A 22030-nucleotide genomic window follows, 5' to 3' on the forward strand; every position below is an offset into this window, starting at 1 on the left:
AAAAAAGGGGAGGAAGGAGGCAAAAACAAAACTGACAAAAACAGGGACCTGGACTTGAAAACATGAATCGACTTACTTGACGAGAACGTTGACATGTAATGACGCCACACCAGACAAGGGACTCACAGGGCTTAAATACACAAGGGAGGAGCAGGTGATTGAACACAGGTGGAAACGATCAGGCACGGCATCAGGGGAAGACAGGACAAGGCAGAAAAGGGAAGTTACCCAGGATCACAAGAGACATAAAAACTACAAAATAAGACAAGAAGCAGACCCAAACCGTGACACCTTTTAGGTCACGGGCCTTTTCTATCCGCAGTGCCAGGCGGGGAGCTAGCATTGTAGCTTTGGTGACACGTACTGAATTGTCTTTCCACTTTGTGCATAAATGCCTCTTTTAGACAAAATATCTTCCCTCTATCAAAGTGAAACTGCCCATGATTACTGTCCACACACTGGGCTATCGCATATGGGTTTTTAGCCTGGTATCTCCATGTTTTAAAGGGCTTAATACTCTAAGTAATTTCTTTTCAGGCGATTCTTAAAATTCATCATTCTTTTTTGTGTGTTATATTGATGTCTGCATACATTTCTGGTTTACAATAATTGTAATGCGTTTATGGACCGTAACATTAAAATGTTCATTTGGTCTTACATGTTACATAGCATTTGATTCATAGACATAAAAGATAAAGATGGATCTTCAACAAACACTGAATTTTCAAATGCTTCGTTAATTTGGCTCTCCCGCTTTGAAGCAATGGATGAGATCATCTTCACTCCCGTCGTCTTTCAGTGTCAGTCCACAAACATTGACGGACATTCGGATCATGCCCTTGTCCAGCTTCTCCCAGGCAGTGACCACCCAGTTCACGAGCAGGTGGCGGGCTCTCATGTTACCTCCAGCAGTATATTCTTTACTTTTACATTTATATATTTTTTTACCCCCGGCCTGTATTTGGGGCCCGGCCTTTATTTGTCCGTATCGACCGCGCCCCCGGCTACTATCTGAAGCCCGGCCACTAATTGAATCCCGGTTTTTATTTGAGGATTTACGGTATATCCTAAAACAAAAACATCAATTATATTTCTCCCAGCAGATTTATTTGAATTTAACTTAATGACTAATTTTCTTCCAAAAAAACCCAATCTAAAATCTTGTTTCGTATCTTTGTCAATTTAAATCCATAAACTAGAGGATTCATCACAGGGGGAATGAGGAGGAATTCTATAGCAATGAAGTTCTGAAGGCTCTGAGGTAAATCTTTGGAGCCAAATCGTATATGCATTAAATCAAAAAGAACTACAACAAGGAACGTGACTAAAGAGACTAAATGAGGCACACACGTCTGCATAAACTTCACCCTGTCATCTTTAGACCTCACACAAGTTCTAATAAGATGCATATATGTCCAAACTACGAATAATCCATGTGAACTATAAATCATCATTGTAAAATATGCAGTTATGTTGTTTGAAAAGGTGTCAGATTCATAACAAGCAAGTTTAACAATTGCCCAGTTCACACAAAACAGTCTGTCAATGTTTACACCACATAACCTCAGTCTTGACGTCAGCAGAATATTGATGCAAAGAATGCAGAAAGGTGTGAACCAGGAGAAACATATCAGCTGAGAGACCTTGCTCTTTGTCATGACAGACTGGTAGTGAAGAGGTCGACATATAGCCAGATATCTGTCGTAGGCCATGACTGCTAGGATGGATAATTCATAGCAAGGGAATGAATAAATCACAAAAGCCTGTAAAAGGCACCATTCATAGGAGATCTGTTGAGAGGAAGAAAGCAGATCTAAAAGGAACTTGGGATAAAAACACGTGGTCCCATAGAGACTATTCATACAAAAACTACACAATAAAATGTACATGGGTTCATGTAAGTTTTGATCCAAGATGATAATCATAATTATTGAGGTATTAAGAAACAAAATCATACAGTAATACAGTAAAGTGAATGTCAAGAGTGTTACTCTGTAATCATTTGTCTCATTTAACCCTGATAGAATGAAAAATCTTACAACAGAAACATTATCCATAATAAGATAAGTCGTTGTCATACCTCTCTCTCTCTCTCCTACATTCTCAATGTCACAGCATGAATGCCTACAAGAAGGGTTACACCGTGCTGAAGCTACACCTCCCTAAAAGTCTGTGTTCCCTCTACACCTGCTTTTATAACACCTTTGGCAACAACAACAAATCCAACTGGGAATTTACAGAGTTAGAAAGCAAAGCTACAAAGCAAAGTTAATGTACAAGTTATCAAAACATAGACGAAAATTAAACCTGATGCTCAGGTTTTAATCACTACAGTAATTTATGTGACACAATAATATTATTATAATCTCATGTCCAAGCTTTTTTGCTAATAGGTAAATATGGTAATTTTATTATTTAAAATACTGTTTATTGCACAGTACCAAGATGAAGCAAATACAATCTTAATAGTTTGTATGTAAGTATCTTGTGGCTGTACAAAGGTTTAGTAGACCAAAAGGATGACACATTCAAAACTTTCTCTAATTGATGAAAACAGGCACGGAAATTACACATTTGCATGATTTTGAAGAGACCTTCTTTATATTTTGGAAAAAATAGTTTAAAAAAGTATTTATCGGGGACACTATTAAGAGGGAGGCTGTACATTCATTTTTCATCCAAAATCATTAATTATTGGCTGAAAAGCTTTAATGTCCAAACATGCATGTCAACCTGCAGGTAATGTGTCAGGCCAGAGGTTAAAAAACACGTATGTTCAATCTGCTATGATGTTGCACAGATAGAGACCTTTAAAATAATGGCTTTGATACGCAGTCAAATCAGACATTAACATTAGTTTGCAGGGAATATTTATAGTAAGCAGACTACGTATTCACAATCTTTTCTTCTCAAACGTTTTGAACAATTTTGAAAAGATTTTAGAAAAAGAGATTTGAAAACACTTGATCTGTTGAGAGGAGAAACTCTTGCTTAGATTACATCAAAATCTTGTTTCTGATTTTAGTCAATTTGAAGCCACAAACCAGAGGATTCTTAACTGAAAGTTATGAAGTTCCGAAGTTTCTGCGGTAACATACTCAATAATCTTTTGTACACCAAATTTAACCTGTTTGATCTTTAAGATACTTTAATTTCAAATGCAAAACAAAAACAAAGAGAGTTAAAACAAGTTAACTTGAAGTGAGCAGATTTATAATATAGATGAACATATTTATGCAATGCCTTTTTACATTGTGCATGAACTTGTGTGTAAAGGTAGACTAGAAGAGTACCTTTTCTTCTCCAGCGTCACCAAATTTGCGGGTGGAATTCAGCTGTGGCGCGTAAAAGAGTCTCTCTCACTAGCCACTTGGGCGGGTGGAATTCGATTTATCTGTATTTTTTTATCGTAGTTTAAGTGTAATGGATGTTCAGTGTTTTGCTTATGAGCGCATCATTCACGAACCCAGAACACTCGATTTCGTTGGTGGCAGCCGTGGTTCCTGTAAACCGACTGAGGACCGTGACGACGCGAGCGCGCACTTACGTGCATTAGCTTAGCCGTCTCAGTTTAGCTAGCAGGCTGAATCCAAGCTTAATCCCATCTTTTTTGAGCGAGATACGTCCAGCGGCCTCTGGGTAAACCTCGCAAACCATTTCAGTGTCTTCCACACAGGTTTGGGGGGTTAGGTGGGGGTTTGTCAAGTTTGTCAATCTTGAGCGTCATTTTAAGCTCTACCCATGTTGGTTTCTGAATGTTTAAGAGAGACGTTGCTCTTTTACACGTCGTGTTATTCAGTTCCAAAAGAATCAGTCGATCATAAAAAGTGGTTGAAATGTGAGAATCAGCAATGAGGCCCGCACAAAAGACTATCTTCAAATTTATTGTCACTCTATCAAAGTACAGCCTTCCATGGTCCCTGTCCAAAATTCAAAGATGGACAAAGTAGTTACAGTTATTACACTTTTTTATCATGAGTATGCCATTTTCGTATCAGAAGACAAAAAACAGTGTGGAGCTGACACACCTGAAACTCAAGCCTGTAGGAAGCTGGTGCAGACAGCAGACACTTGTAATTTGTATACCTTCAATTCAACATTAAAGGCAGGGTTGATGCAGTCACACCTGCAGTCACATCTGTACTCTGCTGGGATCATTTAGTTTTGTGTGTTGTTGCACATGCAATCCAGATCATTGGGTGGTTAATTCTGTTACAAAGTGCAACTGTTGAGGTCGGATTTTCTAATTCATATGATGTAAAAACATGGATTGTGGGGTGTAGGTCGATTTTGTTTAACATAGTTTTTGACCCTTGAAATGTCTGCAAACATTTCTGGTTTACAATAATTGCATTGTGTGTATGGAACATACCATTAACATGTTGATTTGGTCATACATGTTACATGTATTATATGATTAATGCACATAAAAGTTAAAGATGGATCTTAAACAAACACAGGATTTTGAAAGGCTTTGTTAATCAATATACGTTGAGGGTTGTATTCATCAGTCACATAAAGAAGATTGGGATATTCTGCAGACATCTTCATATGTCCTCGAACAAAAACATCCATTTCTTTCTTTCTCCCAGTAGATTTAATGGCGGTAATTTTTTCCCCCTAAAATCCTGTTTCGTATCTTTGTAAATTTAAATCCATAAACTAGAGGATTCATCACAGGAGGCAAGAGAAGGAATTCTATAGCGATGAAATTCTGAAGGCTCTGAGGTAAATCTTTGGAGCCAAATCGTATATGCATTAAATCAAAAAGAACTGCAAAAATGAACGTGACTAAAGAAACTAAATGAGGCACACATGTCTGCATAAACTTCACCCTGTCATCTTTAGACTTCACACACGTTCTAATAAGATGCATATAGGTCCAGATTATGAATAATCCATGAGCGAAATATATGATAATTGTAAAATATGCAGTTATGTTGTTTGAAAAGGTGTCAGATTCATAGCATGCAAGTTTAACAATTGCCCAGTTCACACAATACAGTCGGTAAATGTTTACACCACATAACCTCAGTCTTGATGTCAGCAAAACATTGATGGAAAAGATGCAGAAAGGTGTGAACCAGGAGAAACATATCAGCTGAGAGACCCTCCTCGTTGTCATGACAGACTGGTAGTGAAGAGGTCGACATATAGCCACATATCTGTCATAGGCCATGACTGCTAGGATGGATAATTCACAGCAAGCAAATGAATACATGACAAAAGCCTGCAAAAGGCACCATTCATAGGAGATCTGTTGTGAGGAAGAAAACAGATCAAAGAGGAACTTGGGGTAGAAACCTGTGGTCCCATAAAGACCATTCATGCAAAAACTACACAATAAAATGTACATGGGTTCATGTATGTTTTGATCCAAGAAGATAATCATAATTATTGAGGTATTAAGAAACAAAATCATACAGTAATACAGTAAAGTGAATGTCAAGAGTGTTATTCTGTAATCATTTGTCTCATTTAACCCTGATAGAATGAAAAATCTTACAACAGAAATATTATCCATAATAATACAACTACTTGTCATACCTCTCTCCTCAAATTCTACTTTCTCAATGTCACAGCATTGTCTACAGGAAGAAGGTTTACACCGTGCTGAAGCTGCACCTCCATCAAAGTCTGTTGTCCCTCTACACCTTCTTTTATAACAGCTTTGGCAACAACAACAAATCCAACTGGGAAATTGAACTCAAAGCTACAAAGCAAAGTTAAAGAAATATAAACAAGCACACTGTGTTTCATATGTATATATTTATACATATATATTAGGGCTTTCAACATTAACACATTAATCTTTGTGATTAATGTGGCTAAAATAAAAGTAATAAAATATTTTGGAACTAAAAAAAATTGACCCTCGAAAAACGGTCTCTAGCTGCAGTCAGTTAGATCGGAGAAAGCAAGACAGTACGGAGAGAGCTTTTTGCATTGGAAGTAAAACAAACAGGCGCGTGAGGAGTGGGCCGAAATGTGCGTGTTTGGGAGGGAAGGGAGGATGGGGGCTCACGGCCGCACACGCTGCTTGTGGAGAAGGTGGGAATAACCCCCCGCCCCCCTCTCTCTTCTCAGTCGTGGGTTGTCATCAAGTTGTGAGGGTGGGTCCCGCAGCCAGGCCTGAGAACCACTGACTTATGTTATACAATAACGTTAATACAAACTCAGGTCTCAGCTTGAATCACATTTTGCTATTTAAAGTGCTCTTTATTGCACAGTACCATAATGAAGCAGATATAATCAAAACAGATTGCAAATGTGTATTATGAGACTTTATTTTTAGACTGTACAATATAGACGAAAATAGGCACACAAAATACACATTTCATTAAGATTTCTTAATATTTGGCAAAAATGTACAGAAGAATTTGTCAGGGACACTATCTAGAGGGAGGCTTAATTTACAACTAAAGTCATTAATAAATGGCCAAAAGACTTTAATATGTGAACTAAACACAGAAATCAAATCATATCAATACAGATTGTACTCTGAAGTGTTAGAATGAATGTCAACATGCAGGTAATGGCCTTTAGAAAAGTTACTTTCATAGCCAGTCAAATCACACATTTAAATTTGGCAGGGAACAGTTATTATCAGAAGACATAATATGTTTTTATCCTCTTTATCTCAAATAAACATGAATTTGAAAATGTTTTAGAAAAAAGGTTGGAAAAAACTTGTTACAACGTTGATATGTTGATAGGATAAACTCTCCCCTAGATTACATTGGCTACTAGGAAGACGCACACTAAATAAAATCTTAAATTCTGAGTCTAATTTTAGTTCATTCAAACCAGAGAATTCATAACATAAAATAACATGTAATGTAATGTAATGACTGAAGGAATTGACTGCGTTTACTTACTCGAGGCAATTAAGATCATAAAGCACAGCAAAGTCAACATTGAACAAAGAAATGAAACAAACAACATCTTGGATGTTTCAAGGACTTTATTTGCAAAGGCAAAACACTAACAATGGAAGTATTATGTCATGGGAATGTCATAGCTGGCTCAAGCTATGCCAAACATCAGGAGCAGGAGACAGTGTATACGAATAAAGAATATATGTTTATTGAAGTATAACCCTAACAGAAAGAACTTCCATGAAGAACTGAAATAACATACCCAAAAACCATTAGGATCCTATGAGGTGGGAAGTCAGTAAATCAGTAGTGTAAGTGTGGACGTGTATGAATGAAGAGAATAGGGCCGGGCCTGCCTCCTCTCGAGTCCCCCCTCCAACTGGCAGGAGCATGGCATGTATAGACCTTAGGAGACACCGGGCCCAGGTGCTCTCCATTAGCCATCAGGACAATGCCCCACCCAGGCTCACCTATAGGGCGACAGTTAGGTAGGCACACCATCCACTACTCATAATACTATGTGTGTGACATCACCGGAACTTAAAGAGATGATTTAAAATATTCAATGTCTTAAATTTGTGTGTTATTGTAGATTAGAAGAATAAACACTTAAAGCCTCAGCTGAAACACCTAAAACTCAAGCCTGCGGGGAGCTGGTGCAGAAAGCTGCATGGATAAATAAAAAAAGCGAGAGTCTATGGTGGGTAAGACGCTCGACAGGGGTAGAGCTATTCATGCAACCAGTTTTTGCCTTGAGTGGAAGTTTAACAAATGTGATTTGTATAGGTTCAATTTTACATTGAAGCCGTGCTTGATACAGTCACACTTGATCTGAACTCTACTCGGAGCACTTTGTTGTGTGTGTCAACAGGTTAAGCAGTCCACATCCTTAGGTGGGTTGATTCTGTTATAAAGTACAATGGTTTAGGTCTGATTTTCTAGTTTTTCTATTTAATGTGAAGTAAGAACATGATTGTGGGGTGTGGTTGTATGCCACTCTTTTGCTCTTGAATGCATGAACTCCTTTTCAATAATTGCATTTTTTGCAAAGAACATAACATTAAAATGTCTATTTGATCATACATGGAGTAGATGATTTCTACACGACAGTTAAAGATTTAAACAAACACAAAAACACACTAAAAATGTAAATGCTGAGTAAACATACATTGAGGGTTGTATTCGTTATGTAGAGCTGAATGAGACATCCTGAAGACATCTTGATCTATTGTCAAACAAAAACATCCATTTATCTATTTCTCACTTAAGTTTTATCTTTACAAAATCTAATTTGTGGTAATTCTTTTCGGAAAAAAAGTAAACCCAAAACTCTGTTTTGTATCTTTGTCAGTTTAAATCCATAAACTAGAGGATTCATCACAGGGGGAATGAGGACAAATTCTATAGCGATGAAATTCTGAAAGCTCTGAGGTAAATCTGTGGAGCCAAATCGCATAAAAACAAAATCAAAAAGAACTACAACAATGAACGTGACTAAAGAGACTAAATGAGGCACACACGTCTGCATAAACTTCACCCTGTCATCTTTAGACTTCACACACGTTCTAATAAGATGCATATAAGTCCAGATTATGAATGGTCCATGAGAAAAATAAATGATCAATGTAAAATATGCAGTTATGTTTTTTGAAAAGGTGTCAGATTCATAACAAGCAAGTTGAACAATTACCCAGTTCACACAAAACAGTCTGTCAATGTTTACACCACATAACCTCAGTCTTGATGTCAGCAAAACATTGATGGAAAGGATGCAGAAAGGTGTGAACCAGGAGAAACATATCAGCAGAGAGACCTTCCTCTTTGTCATGACAGACTGGTAGTGAAGAGGTCGACATATAGCCAGATATCTGTCGTAGGCCATGACTGCTAGGATGGATAATTCACAGCAAGCAAATGAATACATGACAAAAGCCTGTAAAAGGCACCATTCATAGGAGATCTGTTGAGAGGAAGAAAACAGATGTAGGAGGAATCTGGGGTAGAAACCTGTGGTCCCATAAAGAGAATTCATGCAAAAACTACACAATAAAATGTACATGGGTTCATGTAAGTTTTCATCCAAGATAATAATCATGATGATAGAGATATTGAGAAACAAAATCATACAGTAATACAGTAAAGTAAATGTAAAAAGTGTCACTCTGTAATCATTTGTCTCATTTAACCCTGACAGAATGAAAAATCTTACAACAGAAACATTATCCATAATAAGATAATTAGTTGTCATACCTCTCTCCTTAAATTCTACTCTGTGTCACAGCATGAAAGTCTACAGAAAGAATCCTCACGTCGTGCTGAAGCTGCACCTCCGTCAAAGTCTGTTGTCCCTCTACACCTGCTTTTATAACAGCTTTGGCAACAACAACAAATCCAACAGTGAAATTAAACTCAAAGCTACAAAGCAAAGTTAAAGTAGAAGTTATCAAAACAAGCATTAATATTATATTTCCAATCGGGATAACATATCACTACTACTACTATTCTCTCTCTCTCGCTCAAGCGAGGGCACACACACACACAGACACACACACACACACACCATTAGTTATTACTTAGGTTTCGGTGGCAATCGCCAAAAAAAAAAAAGACTTGCAAGAGCGTCCTTTTGGGGCAATGTTAACATCTTGCTTTCACAACCGATTGTAACATTATTGACGACAAAGTCCAGCCTCTCGAACCTTATTGCTTAAATATTGCACAGCAGCCAATTATGTCTGTCACTCAGCAACAATGAAAACATGCTCAAAGCTGCCAACTTTTCAAAAAGCATCAGAGTGAGATTTTGTCAGGGTTGACCAATATTTTGCAGCTCACGCAGCCACACACGTTGGTGACTCAAATATCAGGGAATTGGGATCAATTTGGCGCCGTAGCCATGTTTGGCCCTGCAATCCGGTGGTTTGTGGAGCCCAGACTTGAGTTGAACAGTCAACCAGAAAACTATTGTTGTGCCTCAATGACTGTGTCTGTACCATAATGTAGCCGAACTCAGAGGTCAGTAACTGGTGCACCGCGGTCCGGGTCCGGACCCAGAAGCTGTCCCATCGCCCGGCGGAGCTTTGGTCGTCTTTATGGTGGTGGCTTAAAGCACAGACCAATTGCATTCGAGTTAAACCGTTCCACGTAATACTACTCCACCAAAGAAAAACTCAGTGAAATTTGAGTGAGACTGAGAAAGCAAGAAAGGGACGGGTGATAAAAAATGACAGCAAAAGTAGAGCATTTAATCCGAAATGGATGGACTCGTTTCTGTTCATACTACTGTTCACCACTGAAGCACTGACATCGTCTCATATGCTCAGAACCCATTCAAACGCCATCATGAGCTCCCCCACGTGAGGAGGAGAATTCATTTGATTTGTTAGTCGTGTATTGATTAAATGCAATTGTTGATACATCTCTATTCCTCTATATAATCACACTAAGTAGTCACATTATGATCTTCTGTAACTTTGCTCTAACTGGACCTCTTCACATTTTGGTTGAATACCCCTGGCCTAATGAATAGACCAGTGTTTAAGATTTTTCTGAGGTAGATTGAGTGACATTTTGATTACAACTAATTCTCAACTGAAATCTAACCTGTATTTAGTTAATAATATTATTCTTAAGAGCACTTAATGATTCATGTTCAGCAAAAAGGACCGAAGGAAAGGAACGAAGGCTTCTCGACCCAAAACCAGATATTGGATGTGTGGCGTATGTGCATGTGTCACAAGGCGAAACTGTGAGAGTTGGCAGCTGTCTGTGCTGAATATGAAAAAAAGTGGCATTTTGTCAGCAAATAAACAAAAGTCTTTAATCAGGATTTAAAAGAGCTAAGGGACTTCGCCGACTAAGGCAGAATCAGATACTGATACAGAAGAATATAGATCGAAAAGAACTGTCAGATGATTAGGAAAAGGTATTAATCATTTGAATTTTGGGAGACACTGTAATGCAATTTTTTTAATATTCTAGCATTTATGGTGAAAAGCGCTATTTCTACTAATCACACATTCAAAGATCTAACCACAGAAGAACACTTTATCGGTACATAGACATAAACAAGCTCATGTTCAAGGTTTGCTCACAAAGCTAAAAATAGATTAACATCATCAATGGAGATCATGATATCCTCTACTAGTGGGTGCTATTCGGCCCAACAACTTGTAGTGGAGCATCCTTAAATATTGCCTCACATCTAAATGTTAGTTTAATTAAGTTTAAGTGACTCTTTTTAGCTTGAGATTAACAGAGCTTTGAAAAACACAAATCTGCTATGAGAGAAACAATTCTAACTTAGGAAATAAGTCCCTGCTTTAGATGTCCAGGTGGAGTTACTTCAGATTGCTTTGGAATCGTGTGTGTACAACAGCTGCTGTATAACAGCTGTCTGCTAACAGCAGACACTTGGTCGCCAAATAAACCGCCTCACAATAATCACATCTAACTAGAATGAGTCAAAACTTTTATGATGAGATACAGATTAGTTAAAAGCCTCATATGGTTAAATGTACCTCAGACATATCAAACATTTGAAGAAAACAGGATTGATAAATAAAGGTAAATTCCGTTGATTATTTTTCTGAACTACTTGCTGTGCTGGTTCGGCACTTCTCTACTTTCTCTCACATTGTTGAAGAATTAACAATATATAGATATATTGAGTATTTTTCCCAAATGACAAACATTTACAAACTGAAATTTCATTTCTGCAAACCAACTTGTGAGTTTTTATTACACATGACATTTTGAATGCTGTTTCTTACTTTTGTCAGTTTCAAACCATATATCAGGGGATTAACAATTGGAGGAATAAGGAGAAATTCTATTGCCATTAAATTCTGCGCACCTTGTGGTAAATCTTTGGAACCAAATCGCATGTACAACAAATCAAACAGCAAAGAAGCAACTACAATGATTAAAGAGAACAAATGTGGTACACATGTCTGCATGAACTTTCTCATGTTCTCTTTGGACTTCCGGCATGTTCTGATCATGTATATATAAGACCAACAAACAAACACACAATGGCCAAAATAAAAAGTATAATTAAAGGCTGGGATTATAATTGTTGCCACGGAGGCAGAACAAGCCAGTCTAGAAATTAACCAATTAACACAGAAGATCTTTGGTATGTGTGAGCCACATAACCGTGATCTTGCAGTTGTAACTGTGCTTATGAGTATCAGGGAAAAGGGAACAAGCCAGGCAAAAAACACAAAAACACACAATCTCATTTTAGTCATCACCAAGTGGTACACGAGAGGGCGACATATAGCCACATATCTGTCGTAAGCCATGAGCACCAGAAGAGAGAAATCAGCACAAGCTGAAGAGTGCAACACAAAACCCTGCACAAGGCATCCGGCATAAGAGATAACGTGTGAAGGAGACAGTAGATCCATGAGGAATTTGGGGTAAAAGCCTGCTGTCCCGTAGAGTCCATTGATGCACAGGTTGCAGAGGAAGATGTACATAGGCTCGTGGAGCTTTTTGTCCGCAATGACTGTCACAATAATGGTCAGATTTACCAGCCATATCACCGAGTAACACAACAACGTCAGAGCAAAGAGAATAATTCTGTAGTGTGTTGTCTCACTTAAACCTGAAAGAGTAAACATAGTTATTACTGAAACATTATCCATCACAACGTTTTACAGTTTCACATTGGAATACTTAACAGAGAGAAATGGCCATTGTTCAACCTCAACAATCGATGGACAAATGGTGCAGCCCTGATTGTGGCCACCAGTCCTCTTACATGATGTGTAACCAGTGGTTTACATTCTCTCATAAAAGCAACCCTCAATACCATTGTTGATAAGGGACTTGAAATCCCATTCAGGGATATGGAAGTCAAAAACAACACATTTTAGTTTTTGTAAGACTTTAAATCCCAGAAATAAAACAGAAGTCTTCCTTTAAAAAAAAAAATGTTCTCCCAGGCTGCCCAATTCTGCAATAACTTGTGACTCTCTAACTTATTATTTAAGAGAAGTCTTGTAGAAGCTCTTATTTCTCATGAGGATTCTCAGTTCACCCAACCTTTTGGGCTGCAAAATGAGCCTTGCAAGCCTTTTCATTCTGTCTTGTTGCTTAAAGTTTCCTAAATTTAAAGCCAGTACAGCAGAATTTTCCTGCAGCAGGGTCTGTCAGTCTACCCAACTCAGTTCTGGTTCTGTAGTGAATCTGCCTCTTGCGGACCCATTAATACGGGCTTTGCCTCCATCAGCTTGGTGTGGTTCCAAGCTGGCAACAGGAATGGAGGGTGGAAGGTATGGCATTCTCGGTACTCTGAGAAACTTCAACAACAGTTCTCAGCAAGTGACTCTGCTTCAGTTTGGAGAGGCTTTAAACACCTCACAAACTACAAGCCGAAAACCCCCCATTCAATGAATGACTTCTGCCTGGCAGACCAGCTGAACCTCATCTCCCACTATCACAGTTTTGTGCTTTGAATGAATAGTATTTTAGATGATATCAACAGCAAAACCCATTCAGTGCATTTAGGCACAGTGTACGTGCAACTGAATTTGTCTGGGATGTGAAGAATGTGTTCATTTGGGTCCTCGCTACGACGTCGTATATGAACTTATTGTATTTCAAGGAATTATTAGGGTCCTCGCTACGACTAGTTGTAGAGGTCCCTATTGTATTTCAAGGAATTATTATTTTTAGGGTCCTCGCTACGACTAGTCGAGAGAAACCTATTGTATTTCAAGAAATTATTATTATTCTCACAAACCGCAGGCCTTTTGGGGGCCTTTATCATATTCAAAAAGTTGTTAAATTTGGCATGGAAAAATGTTTGGCCCACAGTAGGCCAGTTTCCGCCCCCGATGTCCAATCAACTTGAAAGTTAGCAAGTTTTTACTAGAATTTAGTAAAAATCACATTTTTGGCAATTTCTCCTAAGCGCTAAGTTTGATTGTCACGAAACCGTCGGTGGATCATTATTTGGTCAATGTGCCCTTGATATATCAGAATGGTGCTGATAACTCATTGTTTCAATGAGATATGGGCTAATTAATTTCACAAGGGGTGTGGCTTAATCTGGCAGATTTCTAACTTCAAATGACTTGGTCTGCCCTCACCAAAAGTATAGCATGTGTGAACATTGAAGCCCTAAACCCATACTAATATTTTAATAATTTTTGAAGAATAAGGGGCGCTGTAATTAATGGTTGAAAATATGCCTTTTTGGCCTGTTTTTGGGCTTTCTTCACCACATTTCTTACAGTTGTAAAAGACCAAACTCATCCCAGAGATTAAAACCAATTCTTTTCAAAATCGCGCAGTGATCCTTAGACCTTAGGCTCTAAAAATTGCATTTTTCCAGAAGAATTTCCAAACTATGTGTGTAGGGAGCATTTTCAAAAAACCACCATTCGCCACGAACGTTGAAGTTGTTATAACTCGACCTAATCTGCTCCATAATCTGCAACATTTAACGTTTAAATATATATGTAACATTTACATTTATATTTAACATTTACATTTATATTTAACATTTACATTTAGATTTAACATTTACATTTAGATTTAACATTTATATACAACATTTAACATTTGGATTTAAATTTAACATTTACATTTAGATTTAGCATTTACATTTAGATTTAACATTTATATATAACATTTAACATTTACATTTGCATTTAACAACTTTGTGTTACTGCCAAACATTGTACTTGGAAAAGTTGTTGCATGTATTTACATGATTTTGTCTCTAAATGTTTGAAAAAGTGACATGTGAATATTGTCCTGCTTTTTTTATTCATATGATAATGCTAAATGTACGAAAACTGCGCAGGATTTTAGAACGTGCAACATTTTACAAACGGCACCCCATACACTATTTCATACTCAAACACGGGACGATTCCTTATTTTAAGGGACGGGTGGCATCCCTATTCCAACCTCTATACACTCGGCTGCGAACCGCTCCAGTGACAGTTGGGGGTCACATAGGGCTCTGCAGTATGGCAAAATGTTAATATCAAAGTATTTAGATTCTGGCAATATCCTGGTATATGGCGGTATAGTTTTTTTCAATTAAAACCCATTGGCCAACTTGCTTGCAACTCGCCGGCGGGTTAGTTTGTTAGCGTGTTAGCGCGTTAGCTAGTGAGCGTGTTAGCTTATTGTGGCTGCTACTGTTGCCACCAGAGAAAATACCAGCGGCTCCACCCACTTTGCAATAAATTGTTTGCTGATCTAACGTACGTCAGATTATTCAAAACCAAAAACCCTCCAAACAGACACAGCTCCTCTCTTTGGCACAAGTTGTGTTTGTGCATCTCTGGTCCCTTGTTGTTCCTCCTGTATCGTGTTTTTCATGCAGCAACTGTTACTTCTTGTTGTAAGTTGTACCCAGCGTGCTAATTTCATAAAACTTATAATAAATCAGACACCAGCATGTTGTAACCAAGAAGAGGTGACTATGTCCGTATATATTACAATTTATATAACCAGATGGATGTCTTTGTTCTTGGTTCTTGAGCAGCAGTACAGACACTAGTGGACTGTGTATTGTGAGAACTCAGGAAACCTCTGTGTCACAACTTCAATTTTTTATTAAAACCACCTTAATATAGCTCAATGAATCCTGAAGTTCTTCATGACAGCTTGAACGTTTTTGAACACAGAGGACACGCACTTAATAAAACCAAAATTTCTGTTTCTGCTTTTAGTCCATTTAAATCCATGAACCAACGGATTCATAACTTAAGGAATTAACATAAATTCTAAAGCCCTGAAATATTGAAGTCTTTGCAACATCATACCCAAACCAAATTGTGTGTTCATAAAATCAACGGCAAAGACAAGATTAAATGAAGAGATGGCAAACAAGTTTGAAGATTTAATTATTTTATTTTAAAATGCAAAACAATAACAAAGGTAGAGTTTTGTCAAGGGAACTTGAAGGGAGAGGATTTATAATATAGATAGAGATTTCTATTCAATGCCTTTTGAATGATCATTAACCTTGTGTGTAAAGGTAGACTAGAAAGGCAAAGCACTTAAGGCCTCAGGTTACACATCTAAGACTCAAGCCTGAAGAAAGCTGCATGGATTAAAAAAAGAAAAAGTGAATGTCGGGTGAAGCGCTTGAGTGACATTCATGCGACCCGCTGCAAGAAGTTAGACAGTGTGATTTGTATACGTTCAATTTTTGAAGAATGCAGAAAGGTGTGAACCAGGAGAAACATATCAGCATAGAGACCTTCCTCTTTGTCATGACAGACTGGTAGTGAAGAGGTCGACATATAGCCAGATATCTGTCGTAGGCCATGACTGCTAGGATAGATAATTCACAGCATAAAAATGAATTCATGACAAAAGCCTGCAAAAGGCACCATTCATAGGAGATCTGTTGCGAGGAAGACAACAGATCAAAGAGGAACTTGGGGTAGAAACCTGTGGTCCCATAAAGACCATTCATGCAAAAACTACACAATAAAATGTACATGGGTTCATGTAAGTTTTCATCCAACACAATAATCATGATGATAGAGATGTTCAGAAACAAAATCATACAGTAATACAGTAAAGTTAATGTAAAGAGTGTTACTCTGTAATCATTTGTCTTATTCAACCCTGATAGAAAGAAAATTCTTACAACGGAGACATTATCCATAATAAGATTAATAAACTACTTTTCATACCTCTCTTCTCAAATTCTACTTTCTCTGTGTCACAGCAGGAATGCCAACAGAAAGAAGGGTTACACCGTGCTGAAACTACTCCTCCATCAAAGTCTGTTGTCCCTCTACACCTTCTTTTATAACACCTTTGGCAACAACAACAATTCCAACTGGGAATTTAAACTCAAAGCAGCAAAAAATCAAAGTTCAAGAAGAAGTTAACCAAAACAAAGAAGTTCAGAAGTAAAGTTATGTGTAATCATGTCAAATGACACAGGGGAAAAGTATTGAACACGCTTACTGATATTTATTCAATACTTTGTACAAAAGCCTTTGTTGGTAATGACAGTTTCAAGACACCTCCAGGATGGAGAAACTAGTCGCATTCATTGCTCTGGTCTGATTCTTCCACACAAACAGTCTTCAAATCTTGAAGGTTCCATGAGCCTCTTTCTATGAATCTTGATCTTCAGTTCTTTCCATAGATTTTCAATGGGATTTAAGTCAGGTGATTGGCTGGGCCATTCTAGCAGCTTTATTTTCTTTCTTTGAAACCAGTTGAGTTTCCTTGGCTGTGTGTTTGGGATCATTGTCTTTCTGAAATGTCCACCCTCGTTTCATCTTCATCATCGTGATAGATGGCAGCAGATTTCTGTCAAGAATGTCTTTGTAAATTTGCACATTCATCCTTTCTTCAATTATGTTAAGTTTGCCTGTACCATTTGCTGAAAAGCATTCCCACACCATGATGTTCCTACAAGTGGTCCTTGAAAACTCTTCTGATAATTCTTTTCCCATTTCCACAATTTCAAAGATGCCTTCATATTCTGGAAAAAAGTATTCGCCAGGGACGCTATGAACTAAAATCATCAGTAATTGGCCAAAAAACTTTAATGTGAACTAATCAAAGATATCAAGTTCTACCAATTCAGATTTTACTTTGAAGTGTTATAATGCATATATGTAATCTGTAGGCAATGGATTAGGGCAAAGGTTAAAACCCACTTATGTTGTGACGGCAGGGATGTTGCACAGAGAGATCGAATCAGACATTAACATGAGTTTGCAGGGAATAGAATAAAAAGAAATTGTATATTTTTTGCCTATTTTTATTTCAAATAAACAGGAATTTGACATTTAAAAGAAAAAGACATGTTACATCGTTCATGTGTTGAGAGAAAGAACTCTGCCTTAGATTACATTGGCTACTGGGAAGGCAGGCTAAGATACTGGTAGAGAATGATATTAATCCATTAATTCATTCAAGAACTGTGAGATGATCAGGAAAAGGTATTATTTATTTTGAATATACGTGGAAGACATTTTGTGAGCTTAGTAACTATAATACAAATAGTTTTGTATGTTTTTATTATTTAAGCATTTATGGTGAACGCTATTTCTACTCATCACACATTCAAAGTTCTACCCACAGAAGAACACATTATCCGTAATCTAAGGACATTCACCACTCATAGGGCCAGGTTTTCAAATCTCATATTCAATCATATGTCAAAGGTGAAGAAGATGATTTGGTTTGCTCACAAAGCTAAATTGAGATTAACATCATTAACAAAGCTCATGATATCTTGTACTAGCAGGTGCTATTTAGCTTTTCAGTAAAAAATCAGGCAGAGTTGAACAGTGCGTTGTATTTAAGAAAAACATGGATCTGTTATGAGAGAAACATTACAAGGGAAATAAGTCCCTGCTTTAGATGTCCAAGTGGAGTTACTTCAGAGTGCTTGAAAACAAATAGACTAAGAAATAATGCCTTTCTTTACTACATTCTCTGTTCGCATTCCCTGCTTTTTCTTTCTTTTTTACTTTCACAGTGGATTTCAATTCTTCATTATGATGCAAATCATACATTTTATGATGAGATACAGATTAGTTGAAAGCCTTATAAGGTTAAATGTACCTCAGAAATAAAAAATTAAAAAAAACATCCTTATTAGATGAATGGAGGTGAATTCTGTTGGTTGTTTATCGAAACTACTTTCTGTGCTGCGTCGGCACTTCTGTACTTTCTCACTATCACATCATTGAAGAATTAACAATAAATCAACATATCGAGTATTTTTCCCAAATGACAAACATTTACAAACTGAAATTTCATTTCTGCAAACCAACTTGTGAGTTTTTATTACACATGCCATTTTGAATGCTGTTTCTTACTTTTGTCAGTTTCAAACCATATATCAGGGGATTAACAATTGGAGGAATAAGGAGAAATTCCATTGCCATCAAATTCTGCGCACCTTGTGGTAAATCTTTGGAACCAAATCGCATGTACAACAAATCAAACAGCAAAGAAGCAACTACAATGATTAAAGAGAACAAATGTGGTACACATGTCTGCATGAACTTTCTCATGTTCTCTTTGGACTTCCGGCATGTTCTGATCATGTATATATAAGACCAACAAACAAACACACAATGGCCAAAATAAAAAGTATAATTAAAGGCTGGGATTACAATTGTTGCCACAGAGGCAGAACAAGCCAGTCTAGAAATTAACCAATTAACACAGAAGATCTTTGGTATGTGTGAGCCACATAACCTCGATGTTGCAGTTGTAACTGTGCCCAGGAATATCAGGAAAAAGGGAACAAGCCAGGCAAAAAACACAAAAACACACAATCTCTGTTTAGTCATCACCAAGTGGTACACCAGAGGGCGACATATAGCCACATATCTGTCGTAAGCCATGAGCACCAGAAGAGAGAAATCAGCACAAGCTGAAGAGTGCAACACAAAACCCTGCACAAGGCATCCGGCATAAGAAATGACGTGTGAAGGAGACAGTAGATCCATGAGGAATTTGGGGTAAAAGCCTGCTGTCCCGTAGAGTCCATTGATGCACAGGTTGCAGAGGAAGATGTACATGGGCTCGTGGAGTTTTTTGTCCGCAATGACTGTCACAATAATGGTCAGATTTACCAGCCATATCACAGAGTAACACAACAACGTCAGAGCAAAGAGAATAACTCTGTAGTGTGTTGTCTCACTTAAACCTGAAAGAGTAAACATAGTTATTACTGAAACATTATCCATCACAACGTTTTACAGTTTCACATTGGAATACTTAACAGAGAGAAATGGCCATTGTTCAACCTCAACAATCGATGGACAAATGGTGCAGCCCTGATTGTGGCCACCAGTCCTCTTACATGATGTGTAACCAGTGGTTTATATTCTCTCATGAAAGCAACCCTCAATACCATTGTTGATAAGGGACCTGAAGTCCTTATCAGGGATAAGGAAGTGAAAAACAACACTTCATTTTAGTTTTTGTAAGACTTTAAATCCCAGAAATAAAATGGAAGTCTTCCTTTAAAAAAAAAACATTTCCCCCTGGCTGCCGAATTCAACAATATGTTGTGACTCTCTAACATTATTTTTAAGATAATTTAAAAGAGACACTTTAAATCATGGAAACATTGTGAAAATGTGTTGTTAATTTTGTGTAACCCTGATGGTGCAACAAATTCGACCGACCCAAGGATAGGATTATTTTCTCTTTGTACCAAAGACTACTCCCCTCTTGTAACAACGTCTTTCAGTACCGTTCCCATGAACCTGCAAGTCAACCTCACCTTTTTAATATTCTTAAATACTAGTCGCTCATTGGGTTTGAAAAAGTCAGAAAAATAGGTTAAATTGGAGAATATTTCATTTTATTGCAACAACAAAAAAGGCCGGAGGAATAACAGCCTTGAAGCCTTTTCATTCTGTCTTGCTGCTTAAAGTTAACTAAATTTAAAGCTAGTACAGGGAACTATCATTTTGTGTTGTTTTGATGTGGTTGTGTTTGCAGCATTTTCCTGCAGCAGGGTTTGTCAGTCTGCCCAACTCAGTCCTGGTAGTGTAGTGAATCTGCCTCTTGCGGACCCATTAATACGGGCTATGCCTCCGTCAGCGTGGTGTGGTTCCCGGACTGGCAACAGGAATGGAGGGTGAAAGGTGTGGCATTCCGTATACTTCACTTTTTTAAAGTGTTCTTTTATGTCATATTTGTCTCTACTGCTTCTCAAGTGTGAATGTGCAGGATTTGAACCAGAAACCTTGTCTTCCACTATCACAGTTTTGCCTCCAGGTCCTCCTCTACCAAAGAGGGCATTGTAGTTGGATTCAGGAGTTCCTCAAAGTGATCTTTCCACCGCCCGATAACCTCCTCTGTTGTGGTCAACAGGGTCCCATCCTCACTGTACACATCTTGGAATGTGTACGTGTCCCTGTTTCTCCCACCTGAGGTGCCGGATCGTCTTCCAGAAGCACTTTGGTGCAGACCGAAAGTTCTTCTCCATAGCTACACCAAAGCCTCCTCCACGGCAGTCTCTGCCGCCCTTCGAGTCCGTCAGTACACTACAACTGCCTCTGGAGTCCCACCGGATATCATAACCCGGTGACCACCGGTGTCCACCACAGGGTTCGATGGTCACCTAGGACCTTGAGGCCACAAGTCACTGCCGCGGCTTCAGCAATGGAAGTTTTGAACATACGCCACTCTGGTTCAATGTCCCCTTCCTCCACAGGAATGTGAGGGAAGCTATGCCTGAGGTATGAGTTGAAAATCTTTTGGACCAGGGCCTCCTCCAGACGTTCCCAGTTCACCCGCACTACTATGTTTTATCAGATCTATCCTGAGTATTCTGCCCTCGCTTTACTCTCTCTTTGAGTGTCAAAAACATGCTACCTCAGATCAGACGATACGATTACAAAATCAATCATCATCTTTGGCATAGGGCGCTATGGTACCACGTACACTTATGAACATCCTTATGAACATGGTGTTTATTATGGACAGCTCCGTGACTAGCAGAGAAGTCCAATTACCAACATAGCACCCTTGTAGCAGCGCAGTTTCCCCCCACAGGTGGTGAGCCAATGGGAATTAGAGATCTGGGGTGGCTGTTGGGGCTCCAAAGCAAGCCCGGCCACCTCCATCTCAGTCTGGCTCCACATAGGGGCCCCGGGCTTCCTCCGGAACGGGTAGCTTCTTCTCTCTTCCGCTTTTTGGTAGGGCCATTTGATTTTGCTATGTAGAAAATATGTTAAGAGAAGAGAATGCAGCGATGACGTGAAGATCCGTTGGCGTGTCATACGCCTTTGCAACAACTTTTAACTAGGGCCGGGACTCGATTAAAAATATTAATCTAATTAATTAGAGGCTTTGCAATGAATTAATCAAAATTAATTGCATATATTACATGCATACATACAAATATTTGACCTGAGAACAGTGAGAAGTCATTTTTTTCACATGGATTTTTATTTTTGTTCAACCAATTCCAGTGTAGCAATAGCATATTTAGAAATATAGTACTTTCAGAAATTCAGGTAGCCTATAGGTAAGTAGACCTTCTGTAAACTAGGTTTTTTTAAGTAGACCAATACTTTCAAGTACATTCAGAACATGGTTATTTTTTCAGACGTGGACTTAGTTACCCTGGTCCTTAAACCAGTCATCTGGTGCAGTGTGGGTTGGGTGTAGGTCCT

At 38.2% G+C, this 22030-nt stretch overlaps 6 protein-coding genes across 6 annotated transcripts; all 6 read right to left on the reverse strand.

Moving 5' to 3' along the window:
• Nucleotides 1-1127: 1127 nt before the first annotated feature.
• LOC119228904 (olfactory receptor 4B13-like) lies at nt 1128-2057 on the reverse strand. Its single transcript, XM_037488894.2, has one exon. It carries the CDS (start codon nt 2055-2057, stop codon nt 1128-1130), a length of 930 nt encoding a protein of 309 aa, XP_037344791.2.
• Nucleotides 2058-4597: 2540 nt separating this feature from the next.
• Nucleotides 4598-5524, reverse strand: LOC119228906 (olfactory receptor 11H6-like). Its single transcript, XM_037488896.2, has one exon. It carries the CDS (start codon nt 5522-5524, stop codon nt 4598-4600), a length of 927 nt encoding a protein of 308 aa, XP_037344793.2.
• Nucleotides 5525-8142: 2618 nt separating this feature from the next.
• Nucleotides 8143-9105, reverse strand: LOC119228907 (olfactory receptor 11H6-like). Its single transcript, XM_037488898.1, has one exon. It carries the CDS (start codon nt 9103-9105, stop codon nt 8143-8145), a length of 963 nt encoding a protein of 320 aa, XP_037344795.1.
• Nucleotides 9106-11587: 2482 nt separating this feature from the next.
• Nucleotides 11588-12529, reverse strand: LOC119228909 (olfactory receptor 5F1-like). The gene has a single exon (XM_037488900.1). The coding sequence runs from the start codon at nt 12527-12529 to the stop codon at nt 11588-11590; it is 942 nt and encodes a 313-aa protein (XP_037344797.1).
• Nucleotides 12530-15915: 3386 nt separating this feature from the next.
• Nucleotides 15916-16524, reverse strand: LOC134132796 (olfactory receptor 4M1-like). The gene is made up of 2 exons (XM_062564888.1): nt 16051-16524; nt 15916-15951 (listed from the first exon to the last, which is right to left on the reverse strand). The coding sequence occupies exons 1-2, from the start codon at nt 16522-16524 to the stop codon at nt 15916-15918; spliced, it is 510 nt and encodes a 169-aa protein (XP_062420872.1).
• A 2119-nt stretch (nt 16525-18643) lies between these two features.
• LOC119228911 (olfactory receptor 4P4-like) lies at nt 18644-19585 on the reverse strand. Its single transcript, XM_037488901.2, has one exon. It carries the CDS (start codon nt 19583-19585, stop codon nt 18644-18646), a length of 942 nt encoding a protein of 313 aa, XP_037344798.2.
• Nucleotides 19586-22030: the final 2445 nt, after the last annotated feature.

This window comes from Pungitius pungitius, chromosome 10, assembly GCF_949316345.1.
Source record: "Pungitius pungitius chromosome 10, fPunPun2.1, whole genome shotgun sequence".
Taxonomy (NCBI): Eukaryota; Metazoa; Chordata; class Actinopteri; order Perciformes; family Gasterosteidae; genus Pungitius; species Pungitius pungitius.